The 14,060-nt window shown below is 41.4% G+C and overlaps 1 protein-coding gene across 1 annotated transcript in view; it reads left to right on the forward strand.

The window, feature by feature from the left end:
• fndc4a (fibronectin type III domain containing 4a) overlaps positions 1-14,060 on the forward strand; it is a 48,192-nt gene that overhangs the window by 6,432 nt on the left and 27,700 nt on the right. Inside the window, exons 2-3 of the mRNA XM_033648552.2 lie at positions 8,917-9,032; positions 10,425-10,629. Of these exons, the coding sequence (XP_033504443.1) occupies positions 8,917-9,032; positions 10,425-10,629 (321 nt within the window). The remainder of the gene's footprint in view (positions 1-8,916; positions 9,033-10,424; positions 10,630-14,060) is intronic.

A 14,060-nucleotide genomic window follows, 5' to 3' on the forward strand; every position in this document is an offset into this window, starting at 1 on the left:
CGGTGGACGGCGATCATATTTACATCTTGGGCCATCACAAGCACAAGCCTTTTATCCATGAGTAGATGCACTCTTCCTTCTGCGTGGTGATACAGTTAACGGGTGTAATTCAGTAAGAAAATTATTATTATCATTGGCTTATCTTGATTATCTTATCCAGGTCATGGTTTCTGGAAAGAGACATTGCTGTTGAGTTTTTCAAATGTATCATTTTGGCGCTTTGAGCACCACAAGCTGAGTGCCATCTAGTTCCATTATATTCAGTGTTAGGGGTGACGCCTTACAGTAATATATTTCCTTTTAGCAGTAACAAGGCAATATAACACGTTACCAATAGGATCTAGGGTAATATTAGTACATTTATAATGTCACGTAACACGTTACCACTAGGGGTGTAACGGTACACAAAAATCACGGTTCGGTACGTACCTCGGTACACAAGTCACGGTTCGGTTTTTTTCGGTACAGTAATGAAAAAAATAGACAACTATTAAATATCTTTTACTTATTGGTAACCTTATTAAAACATACCACCACAGCAGTTAACTCTTTTTACACATTTTTTGAATGAAACAAATATATATATAAAATCCTGCTTTTTCACATTGTTTGAATGAAAATAGAAATATAAAAGTGAAAAATAAAATCCTGCTGTTTTTTTAACACATTGTTTGAATGAAAAATGTAAATATAAATTTCTGCTTAAACAATTTTACTCAATTAAAATAAAAAGTATAGTGCAGCTGGTCAGCTTTAAAGCCTGCTCAGATTCAGTTTTACTAGGAACTTACTTAGCTTTCCCACTTTGTTAAAGTGCAGTAAACAAAACATGCTTATATCTAAAGTGCAGCTTAAACAATTTTACTCAACTCCAATGGCGTTGATTATTTCTTTAGCGCGATGGTCAGGAAAACGCTCTTTCTTTTTAAACGATGACAATATCGTAGCTTGCACCAGATTGCTTTTTCTAGTCGTGCCGGTTAACGTTCAAACTTGGGTGGTGTCGCTTTAGATGCGTTAGCATGTTAGACGTGTTTCCAAGTACATACCCGACCGCTGTTCTGCAGTGTTGGCACACTGCTTTTGTCTTGTCCACTTGTTTATTTCCATCTTCGTATTTTACCCTGAAACCAAAGTGTTCCCAAACGGGGGACTTAAGGTTTGCGGTTGGGTCTTCAGGTTCGTCAGGCTCTCTTGCCATGTTGTCAAAATGCGAGAATGCGCTGCACAAAGTGAAAGCGGAGATTTACGGTCGGACTTGGTCCGTCACTCAATTATGTCCGTCGGAGAACTAGATATTTTAAATGGTTCTGCTCGCAAAAACGGAATTAAAATAAAACAAAATAAAATAAAATAATATCCTGCGCCCAATAATTCGGTACAGGGTCATGCCGAACCGAAAGTCGCATACTGAATGGTTCGACACAAATACATGTACCGTTACAGCCCTAGTTACCACCTGAAATAAACTTTTTTGTTTTCATTTTTCATTTATCCACACCGCTCCACTTCCAAAGAGCTAGCCTCAGGTTTGTTTATTTCTCGTACCAGTGATCGACATATATGGATGGTGTTAGTATATATTGGATGTTTCCATTCACACCCCCTACAACTGCAGAGCAACACTGATACACTGTCCCGTTCTTATACATAACTCTTCCTCTGGTGCTGTTGTAGATGATTCCTCCAGCCCTGGTGTATTCCTTTGTGCTCGTCATAGTGACTTACCTGCACGCCATCCTGTTTGTTGTCCTAACCTCAATATTTGCTTTTGTTTGTTATCATCCGTATTTTATAATTATCAGACTTCGATCCTCTGCCTGACCCTTCCTGTGTCCAAGGCTGTTCATTTATTTTAAAAAGTCCAGGATATATCGTTCTATCATCAGGCTTTTATTAATATGAGCAGGGGATTTTAATACAAAGTGCTAACCACTGTATGTGAATGCATGAATGGGTCAGACCTGCAGCACTGGATTTGAAATGAACTGTAATAAACTGGAGCTTCTGTGCTATGATTAGCTGCTGTGAAACAACATGACCTTCATCCATTTAAAATGTATATTAGTTCTTCTGAGGTCACTTGGTAAAGGTAATGCAAAAGTAACGTAATAAGTAACTTATTACTCACCAAACAATCTAGAGTGATGAACTGCACTACAGGAAAAATCTGTGCTTTTGAATTTGGGTTGAACTGTCCCTTTAAGAGCCTTTAAACAGTTACTTAAATTGCTCATAACTGCTATCGTTCAATAATCCAAATCAGATGCAAAAAGCAAACACAAACAGGCAGATATATTGCTCTCTGCAGTGCCTACGCATTCCAACCTTCATGCTTTTCTTCAGGCTGTGCACAGAATGGTGAGATGACATGTCATCTGTCACATTATGTCCCTGGTAAATCAGACAGGTGATGTAATCTCCAATTTTCCACTCACATCAATTTTGTCCTGTTTAATCAATGTGTCATGGTTATCCAAGGTGGTCTGTGATCACAAGCTGCACAGCCTGTCTTATCATGATAAATCAAAAAATGGTATTATTTGACCATAAAAGAAAGAATCAATCTCTTCTCTTGTGCTGTAAATATTAACTACACAGTATAAGCAACCAATAAACTAACTATGCGTAAATCAGGGTATACTGCTTCCCAAGCAAATATAGAGGGCAAACTATAGATACCTCGCTCTAACAAATCAAACTGGGCTCCTTTCCACGTGGCTCGTCAGCCATTCAGAGATCCCACCAGCACTCTCACTATCTCTCTGTGCACTCCGGTTAGATGGGGAGTAGCTAATGTGCTGGGCTTTGGCTATACGCTATGATTCATCCTGGCAGTGCGCCCACATCCCAAGAGGGTCTTACCATTTGTTTGCACTGACACACGCCTCGGCCGCTGTGACCTATTGCTGTTTGATCTCAGGTCTTATGTAAGGCATTGTGTGGAGTGGGACTTACACAGGACACGTGGCCGATAACAAATATTGAAGCATCCACAATGACACTTATTACTGCAGAAGGGAACATCAAACAAACTAGAGGGGGGGACATGAGAAGGAGGGTTGGACTATTGGACTTCACATCAATAAAAATATTTGCATTATAAAATCGTTACCGTCTGTTGTCTGCTCATGAGCCAGCAGTGATTACATTTGGGAGACACTTTTTTTCTTATTCATCACGAGCTCCTGGAACATGAAATGAATGAATGCAACAATGGGCCTCATGCAGGAAGCGATCCAGCAATACATTTCCTTTTATTTAGTTAGTAAGAATGATCTGTTCTCATTTGTACCCATTGATTGCTGGGATTCACCAATGTTTTCTTATTTCTTAGGTAAGAGAAAATTTTAAGGGTAGTCAAGAGCAAGGTTTGTCTGCAAGGTATCACCAGTTTTAAATATGAGAAACATAAAAATGCATTAATATCATATAATTAAATTAGATTTTTATATGTTTTAGAGTTATTATAATGATCCCAATTAAGACTATAAACCCTTGGATGACTGCTCTTAGATGATCTGGCCATCCAGGTCTTACGCAGAGAACGCGTTTTTGATTTGATGAGAACGGCTGCTGAGCTGTTTCAGATTTGCCATGAGCTCTGCTTTTAAAACCATTTTTTTCTTTCTTTTTTTATACGCTTTATTTAATTGCATAACTCTTACATACATAGAGATAGTAATTCAAACATCTTTTCAATAGTTCATTACATAGAGGTAGAAAAACCACTTTCTTTTAACATATTGTACTGTATTTAAGTACAAATTTAAGGTACTTTTACTTTACTTGAGTATTTTAATCTCATGCCACTTTCGATTTCTACTCCACTACACTTAAGAGGGAAATACGGATGTTTTTAACTCCACTTAAATTATCTGATCGCTTTAGTTTCTTTAAAAATTAAGATTTTTACTCACAAACCTTATGAAAATACACAAGTGCAACTGAAACAGTTATTCAGTTGATTAGACAATTAATCAGTGTTTAAGTCGTTTTTCATGCACAAACATTTAATGGTTTCAGCTGGGGACCTGCTGCTTTTCCTTATAATTCTTTTAGTCATTTTGATTTATTAAATTGATTAAAATTGTTCTACTTAAATAAGTTTTCTTGACTGTCTTTTCACAAAGTTGGGCAACGCTTTGAAATCGGTGCTACATGACCACAGAAAACAGAGGCAAAGGGCTGAGGCATCTGCTTTTGCACAAGAGGTAGAAAACCTACAACTACCAGAATGCACTGCGTCCCAACGTTGGCCTCATCTGGTGTAAATCTTTACCTTAAACAGTACAAAAAGTCACCCTACAGGTACTTTAAGTCGAAAATATATTTGTCCCGCTCAATCGCCCACAATGGCGACAACATCATATAGGGAGAGGGCACTTATACATTAGTGATGATTCATGGGCTGCGTCAACTGAACCGTCACTTGCTCCATCACCAGTAAATGAGCCGCGGACGATGCATCATGGTTACTGCGTGGCTGTCTGTAACCCCCATTACCTAAAGGACAATGAGCTTGAGGAGAAATGGATGTGTCCTGTCTTGGATAAATGTTGCGCCTGATTCTGAAGAGTCTGTGCACTGTACGATACGTGCTGATGCCAATATAGGCTTGATAGTGTGTAACTAGTCGCTTTAAAACAAATGAATGTCCTTGGTATGTCTAGGAAAATGTGTATCAGGGATGATGCAGCTGCAAGAATAAGTGTTTGTGTGGCTTTTGTTCATTGTGGGCATTTTAGGATTGAAAAGAAAGCCATATCCAACATGTGAGGAGGGTTTGGTGATTAGCTTTGTTAGATTTCAGCTAATTAGTGTAGCAGCAACAGTGATGTTAGTTTACTGATAATGGATTCAATTACAAGATCATTAGCGTGATCGCCAAATGTTCATGACACAGAATAAGCAGTCGTTTAGACACAAGGACTCAGGAGCCATTACTGTAAATATATGTATGAGTCGTTCCACACAGCTCTCCAAAGGTCAAGGACAGTGTATACTATGTGTGACTTACCCTACTGTACGTCTCTCTTAACACCTCCATAAATAATCTTCCTATTAAATGGACAAAATGGGACACACGTAACCTCTTAACCTCCTGATACCAGTGTTACCAGCAGCTCTCTGTGCAGCTGGAACATTCATTTCCTCTTGTGCTCTCTAAGCATTAGTCTGGCGTCTTGTTCATCTCATTCGCTCCCCTCCACAAACCAATCTCTGAGTGTGTCAGGAGCCCGGGGAGCTGAGCGTCATGACTGTGTTTGACCTTGACCCCCCCCCTCCCTCGACGGTTCATAATGCCACAAGGGTTGAAGACAGGGAGACTGATAGCCCCGTCTGACCCGAGGGTCTCGAGATCTGCCTCAATGTCACCTCTTGCACCGAACACAGAGGCCATCATTGATTGTCTCCGAGATAAAAACAGACAGAAGTGCAAGAAGCGAAAGAGGAGGAGATAAAAGAGGAGGCACTGGGAGATAAGAGGACAGGGATGTGAGAGGGACCGAGTTAGCAAACGGCAAATCATTTGAAATAGCTCCCGATTCCACCGTTTTGTGTTTCATCTTTCTCTCTCAAGTGCACTTTTTGGATGAAATATTGTCCTCGTACAGCGGCGCATGCCTTTGACTGTCATCTCAAGATAACTGTGTTATGGGTTATTACGTCCGTGCTCCACGAGTTAATAAAAGCGTTTGAAATACAAATTGACTGTCAATTAATACGCCCTTTGTAATGAACTGCCACGGAGAGCTGTAACTAAAATCGTACAACTGGTACTTAAAGAGCAGCTGGGATACTGTAGTTACATCTCATTAGGAAAAGTGTTTAATCATATAGCAATTGTCTTCCCCAAAAGAAATGATTCTTTCTGTCATTATTTTTCACATCTCTGACAGCTTGAGACATTCCCACTCACCTGACCCTCTCAACATTACCTCAGATACTGTCTGCGACAAGACACAAAGTCCATTAGACCCACGTTAACGACAAAAGCCCTAAGGATGGCCTCCTGGTCCTCCATCTGCCCGACCAATCCCATCTTACCAATCTATCTGACCCAGCGATTGCTTGGAGACTTTGAAGCTGTGCAGGGTCCTCTATTAGATCTGTCGCCCTCTGTCTCCGCTGCCTTTTGCTTCTCAGGCTTTTGTCCCGCTTTGCAATCAACGCTTCCACCGGCAACCAAATCATGATAGATGGCTGCAAAGTGACAGTGTGAGGAGATGAAACGCTGTCCGAGGGTGGTGGACACAAAATAGACACCGTGGTGACTTTGGTCAGGTTCACATGAGGTTGTTTAGAGGGAAGGAGGAAAGATTAAATGAGCTTTAATACAGCAGCAAGCAACTGTCTGATATGGAAAGATATGGTGAAGTTCTGGCATCCTGAACAGGGAAGTAAACAGTAGACAGTCCTCTACAGTCCAAGGTATCCTGCCTTTGAAAACAGTTGTATTCATGACAGTTGGTGTTTCTCAAAGTCAAGGATCCTTCCTTATTAGGCTGAGTCCTTCCGAGGAAGGATCCTACAGAGTCAAAGGCAAGAGTCCTTCCTAGCATTAGGTGAACACACATTGGAACAGACTAACGAGTGCCCAGGTGTGCGTCATTAAACCTCAGCGGACTGAGGAGGTTTCAGAGCGTGAGAATTTTGGCACTCTGTAATGTTGTTGTACAATTTGAACAGATGTTGCAGTACTTTCAAAGTCACATGACTTTTAGGGGGAATGTATTTCTGGATTATACTTAAAAAACAAACAGGTAGGCTAAATGAAACTCTGTGACACTTAACGCTCACTCACTGCTGTAAATGATTAACTTAAAAACTTATCTTGTTTTATCTCAGTGGACACGATGGAAAGTGTAAATTTTGAGGTTTCTGTCAGTATTTTTTCATGCTTGTGTGATAAAAACTCCTGGAGATATTAGTCCCAGTAAATGACATTTATCTAAATCCTGCTGAGCTCTGCTTGTGCGCAAAGAATTGTGGTTACCTTATACCTGCTAAGGATACACACATGCATCCTTGAAATTTCTCTCAATGAAGGACTCAGTCCTCGGTAGAATTTGAGGAATCCTTGACACTGGAACAGTCCTTAGGTGGGATTTGATGACGTAGCATCCATGAGAGCAGTGGTTACTGTACTTGCGTGATACGGCAGTTGAGATGGCGACCTGATGGTTTATTAGTGTGAGTGCTAGAGCTCTGATCCTTTGCCCAAACCTGTTTGGACCTGACCCAGCTGCTCAGTTTGGGTTGGGCCATAATTTCTCAACATTACCACAGGCTTGTATTGGTGCAGTCCACGCAGATTTCCCTCTTTCTAAGTAAATGACTGAACGGTTAAGTTTCACATTCACTGCACATGGCGCTCTGCTGCTCTGATAGTGTGGTGCTCTGAATAACCACTTACATACATTTCAAAAGCACTCCGAATTCACGAACAGTCCATTTGTGCCAGAGTGTGCAATGCACCCTGTGTCACATGACTATTACTGCACTTAAAATCCTTTCGTAGGGCTGTACCTGTTGTAGCATAAACAAGACTTAAAATAAGAGAGGCTCAGACGTAGAGTTGCACTTTTGAGGGTTTACTCACGAGAAAGCCAAAGAATTAGAACATTGGGACAATTTATAGTCCCTGACAAACAAGCAATATCAGCTGACACGCCTACAGCTTTCCAGTACACATTAAAAAGTGTTTCATGTTAATTAAATTACTGTTTTCCATTTATTTAGACAACCAGCTCCAAGAACAATTGCTTCTCCTCACATAACCAAAATATGGCCCGAATCAACGCCAGATCATTTAGCTTAAGTCACATCAGGATAATAAGTTTATGTCAGGTCACGTACACTATATACCCGACTCAGAATTATGTCAGTTGAATCATATTCGGCCATTTAATATGAATATTTGATTATTTGTTTTTTTCCCCATATAGTTTTAAAGTTAAACGGGGCTCAGCGGGGTGCTCAGTGTGACAGCAGCATTCATATAGTATAGTAAACAAGCTATCGGCACTAACAACGGATCAGAAATGTGCAACATTTTGGGGCGTCTGTGGCTTAGTGGTAGAGCAGGCACCCCATGTACAAGGCTGTTGCCGCAGCAGCCCAGGTTCGAAGAAGATAATGTCATGTCAGAGCCTTATAGGGGAAAGTTTCTCCTCCTCTGTGCCGAAGCAGCACCCCCGCAGCTGACTGTACCAAAGAGCAGCATGAAGGTCAAGAGCGCTCACTCTGCAGCAAAACCTTGGGACCAAAACGTCCCCTGAAATACGCTGCACTGCATACTGACTATCAGAAAACAAAAAGCAAAAAATGACTGCTCGACTTGAAGCAATCTCCCTTGACTGAGGGGTCTCCGACTGAAGATTTGAATCTCTGACTTTTGAACTTTAGTTCACTTTAGCCTGTAGATACAGTAGATTTTTTTTTTACAGTGGAAATTCAGGTCTTTAATTGGGTTCATGACCAAAACTGTTGCTGTGGTTGGGGCTTGGACAGAAAGCATGTAGGTTCATGTAGGGTCAGACCGGATTTTTTGAAGCTGGTGTTTAGAGATGAAAGGAAGGATGTATCCCATGTAGCCTTTAAAAAAATGCATTTTCAGTCCAGTCCAGTGCTTCACCATGAGACCCAGCAGTCTACTGTACCATGATCACACATGCTGCCTGCTGTCCCACAGTATAGCTGTATTTCCTGATTTGTAGTTCATCCACAAACCTGACCACATGAGTTTCGAAAGTACGACTTCACTTTTAATTCAAACACCTGTGGTGAGCTCAGAGTGCCAACACAATCCTTGAGACTTTCCAACTGTAGTGTGGACACATATGGCTTTGATGATTTAATATCAAGAGAAGTGGGTGGATTAACAGACCCCTCTATTTCTGTTTCCCTCAGACCGGCCACCAGCTCCCGTAAATGTGTCTGTCACGCATCTGCGGGCCGACTCGGCGACTGTATCCTGGGAGGTTCCAGAGGGGGATATAATCATTGGCTTCTCGATCTCGCAACAGGTAAGTCACAAACTTAAAATGTACATCAGGACCACGGACAGGTTAGCGAAAACCCCCCAGAAAGATGAATTGTATTAGTTTTATTTTTGGCTATAGCCATTTGTGGTTTGGCACTGAGCCTTCATCATGTCCTGTTGAAATTTTGTTGGCACACCACGCACGCAGCCAATATGAAGAAGTGCATCTGGAATCCACTTTTAACCGTGTCACAGTTTGTGACAGCCGGTGGAAGACATCGGGATAAAATGGATACGGGCGACTGGAAACATATTTTCTCAGACAATTAAATGATAATATATTCACTGACTGAAGTCCATAGAGGGGATGTTGTGTGCTCAGCAAACACCTCACTACATATCACAAGTTAGCCCAGCATACTGTGTAAGTCGAAACACACATGCACAAGATCCCGTGGGACTAAAGATTTGTTTTTATATGGATATATTTTCTCAGGAACCCCTCAAAGCGTTGCTTAGCATGCAGAAAGGCAGACTAAATCTTGCCTTCAAGCCTGGAGTCTGAATAAAACTTTCCATGGTGGATTTGTCAAGAGAAAACAAGGGGTGCAGCGGGATTTCAGAGCTTTAAATAGGAAAGCCAATGAATGCTAACACTGGATGCCATATGCTGCAGTAATCGCATTTATGCTTTATGAAACTCACGACATCATACAGCCGTTTAACTTTGCTATTCACTCAGTGCGACCGATGAACTGTATGACACCCAAACGGCTCTTCATCAAGTTACACAGCTGAATTTGAACAAGTTTCATAATTGCCCTGAGCGTATATGGCGGTTAATAATTACATTGTTCATTGTTTACGGAGAGAAACGAGCTTTCTATCAAGCAGGGCCATAAAACACAGACATCTGGCCCAGAGCCACTTAAAGTGCAGATGGGCTGGAGAGCACACTAAGAAGAGAGTTTGCATGTGAGCAGGAGGAATAATTCTCACAGCTCTGGGTCTTGATTGCTCCAATAATGTTCTGAAAGGTCAAAGACAAACTCTGAGACTGAGAGCTTGTGACTCAAGGCGCTGGCAGTCTAAATTAATCAGAATATTGACTCCGCAACTTTTCAATTCCCAGTCAGGATTCCATATGGCGAAACTAAAGTGCCAACTGTTAATATAATAAAGTACTCAGCATGTTGTTCTCCAGCACCTTGAATATTTTCTGGTTGGTCACCTCCGTCTTACATTGTCATGGCCCACATAGAGCTACATGATTGTTTTTAGCTTCTTACAGAACGGACCGTCTTCCTCAGGGGCACATTTGCAGGGCCGGTAATCTCTGTGGTCGCCTCAGTCACCTCATTGACCACTGTCTTGATTATTGTATCGACTCAATAGATCAATCAGTTCTGTTCTCTGTCTTTCTTCCAATCCCCAGAGGCAGGAAGGACACATGCAGCGATTCATTCGGGAAGTCAACACCACCAGCCGCTCTTGTGTCCTCTGGGACTTGGAAGAGGAGACAGACTACATCATCCAAGTCCAGTCAATCGGCCTCTACGGCGAAAGCCAAGCAAGCAAGAAGGTTCATTTTCGCACCCTCAAGAAGACAGATCGCTTCCCCTCCAACAGCTCTAATCAAGGTAAGCTGCTCTGAGGTACTGATAAATATCTATGGCAAAGTTTTTTGAAAAGAAAAAGACCTGTGTTCAAGGACAATAATAGAGCATGATTCAAAAATAGGGGCTTGTGTTTCCTGAAAATCCTCATAAACGTTTTTTTTAAAACAAAGGATTAGACTGGCATTATCTTTTGTATTATTGTCATCAAATCCCTCAAAGACCCCCTTCAGGGAAAATCAAGTTTATACCCTTGTCAATGTGTCCGTGTGATGGTTTTAAACTGCTACAAGACATATCACGAGCAAAATAAGCAGTCAACGTCATGGCTGAGCATTTGGAACTGTAGTGTACCAATGACTGTCTCAAGGACGAGAACGTCACAGAACCAAGGAACCAATACCATCAATGTGCAGGATGGGGCCTTCCATAACACTATGTTAAAACGAGGAAAAGCCAGGCTGGTGATCAGGACCAAGGTTCAGCTAACGCTAACAACACATGATAGGCTACGGGCCTATACTTGAGCTACGGGCAAGTGGCTGAAGGGTGGAGCTAATTTACATGTTTATACATCTGCAGAGAGCTATATCGATGGCAATGCTTAGTAGTAAATATTTACCAGATTCCCCATCTTGGTTTAGCATTGGTGTCACATAACGCTTGTCAATTAGCACAAACGTTAAGTAAAGCTGAGGCTGATGAAAATACATTTTGCAGATACAGTCATAACCCAAAATATTGGACAAATTCAGTGTGTTACCTGATGATGGGCCTGGATAGAAAGTCAGAAGAACACCGAAGTCATTAGGATTCATCCTCTGGGGACCATGAATGTCAGTACCATAAAAACAGAATACGAGTAGAGAGGACATTGAAGTGTTTGCCCTGGTCATGTGACTAGCCGAGAAAATGGCTAACATGTCAGTGGGGCCGTAATGTGTGTCACACTCACAAGTTTGAGAACTCCATTTTGGCCTCCACCGTACACACTAAGCCCATGTTTTACTCATGCCTGTCTTTTAATAATGCTCATCGTGTAGCCTCGGCCGATAGTCAAAGGAGATGCCTCGCTATGATTCGTACTACTCAACTGCTCATTTGGTCGTTACTGCAGAACCTCACCTTAGTAAGTTCATGACTTGGTATATATGGAAGTCAGCAGCAATAACTGTCACAGTTCTTTGCAATGGCAAGAAGACATAAAAATGGCTGCCGCTCTGACCATTATGCTACGGTATGTAAATTTGAATAGGAACGATGGTTCTACTTTTATTCCTTTTACAGTCCCTCCAGGATCTTGCGGCAAAAAAACCTTGAATTTGCGGTCAATTTTGTCAAAACTTGCAATGAAAATTGCAGCATTTTTATGTGATTTTTTTGCGGGAAATTGCAGCAGATGACAAAAATTGCAGCTAATGACCAAAGGAGAAAGAAAATGTGATTTTTTTTAAATTACTACCTCCAAAAAAATAAGTCATGTAATCACTTGCTATAATACTCACACTGAATATTACAAAAATAGCTGCAAATGTTTTATATACTTCTCTTCTTTAGTTTTATTTAATTAGCTAGTTTCAAAACATGGACTCCAATAATGTTGCAAAAAATCCTGTGTGAGTGTTGTAGCTCTCAAACCAGACAATGTGACTGTAAAACAACATGTAAGCTACATCTTCTGTTAACATAACATTTTAATACATTCAGCACATATTGTATGCATTTAAACAGTGCAAATTCTTATGTCAGTACAGAGCGTTTCTCCATACTGCAATGCCATTAGTGCATTTGATGATGTGTCTGGTGACATATCAAATTACGTTGAATGCGTGACGACTTCCGATCGGCCGGGAAATGCTAAAAAACGTGGGACTTTTGAAAAATTGAAAGTCCCCACAAATATCGCAGACTTTCGTTGAATTTGCGTTAATTATTGCGCTCGCAAGATCGCGATTTTCTGGAGGGACTGCTTTTATGCGGTCAGTGCCAAATTTCATGGCAATCCATGCAGTAATTGTTTAGATATTGTGAGATACAGTATGCTGTGGGGGCATGGTGGTGCAGTGGTCAGCATTGTCATCTCACAGCAAGAGGGCTTCTGGTTTGAATCCGGGGTAGGGGGTTCAAGGGTTCGGGGAGCCCGTCTGTGCGGAGTTTGCATGTTCTCCCCGTGTCAGTGTGGGTACTCCAGCTTCCCCCCTCAGTCCAAAGACATACAGGTTAATTGGTGACTCTAAATTGGCCGTAGGTGTGAATGTGAGTGTGAATGGTTGTCTGTCTCTATGTGTCAGCCCTGTGCCCTGTGATAGTCTGGTGACCTGTCCTGTACCCTGCCTCTTGGCCAATGTCATTCGGGATAGACTCCAGCCCCCCCGCAACCCCTAACAGGATAAGCAATTATGGAACTGAATGAACAGTATGCTGCTAGCATGGCTGAGAAATATCAAAAAGTAGAACATGAGGCTGCAGTGAGTGGCATTTGTTATTAGAATTTAAAAATGCACTTGTGGATTTGTTCCTACTTAAATGTTAACTGTAATGAAGAAGCATATATTTGGCCCAGTGCAGTGATGTAGCTCTGTTGTGTGTTTTTAATAGTTTTTGAATGATAATGCAGTTTCAGGGTACAGAGGTTTAAGCTTTGAATACACAGACAAGATAAATACACAGATAAATTCATTATGCGTTTAGGTGTCTTCATGGGACTTGTTAATATCAACAAAATGATCATTTAATTGCCAGGCATTTTGTGAAGTCAGAGTCAATAAGATGCTATAAAGTCAGTCAATGAGCAGTATAATTTTTAAGGTCACAGCAGCAATCTTTTCACAGTGTTTCATCTCGCTGTGTTACATAACCTAATGCTTTTAATTTTACAGCACATGGTAGAGCCACAGACCTTTTTCCCGAGGCGCAGACAGAAGCAACCCATTACAGACACTTTCCCTGCTGTTGCTCTAAAGCCTATTCTGGCTGTTGAATGCTTTTAGGCACACTGACACTGAAAATGAGGTACAGTAAAGGCTAGTGCCGACATAAGTGCAAGTAACCTGAAGCCTCCTCTCAGAGCGTCTCTGAGGGGGCTCCATGCAGGTTTATTTTCTCTTACAGACCAATTCATTATTGACAGACTCTTCAAGCATGGCTGCAGGCAGGCTCCGCTGCATTTCTGCAACTCTGTATCACTCCGAGTACCTAATCAGGATTCTGACACACACTCTGAAGCACTTTGGATTCAGTGTCTGGGCTCATGGGCTGGAGGAAATATGAAGACCATGACCAATAGAGAATAGGTTCAGTAGCTCTCAATTTCTTACGGCACAGATGAGGAAAGAGTGAGAAAAGGCTATTTGCTAAGAAGTTGGTAAGAGTCTAGATTTCACAGGAAGCTCATTTGCAAATCCTCTCTGCATTTGTTCAGCTGTGATTATGAGTTGAGCAAAGTACATTCACTC

Source organism: Epinephelus lanceolatus, chromosome 13 (assembly GCF_041903045.1).
Source record: "Epinephelus lanceolatus isolate andai-2023 chromosome 13, ASM4190304v1, whole genome shotgun sequence".
In the NCBI taxonomy this organism is placed as follows: domain Eukaryota; kingdom Metazoa; phylum Chordata; class Actinopteri; order Perciformes; family Serranidae; genus Epinephelus; species Epinephelus lanceolatus.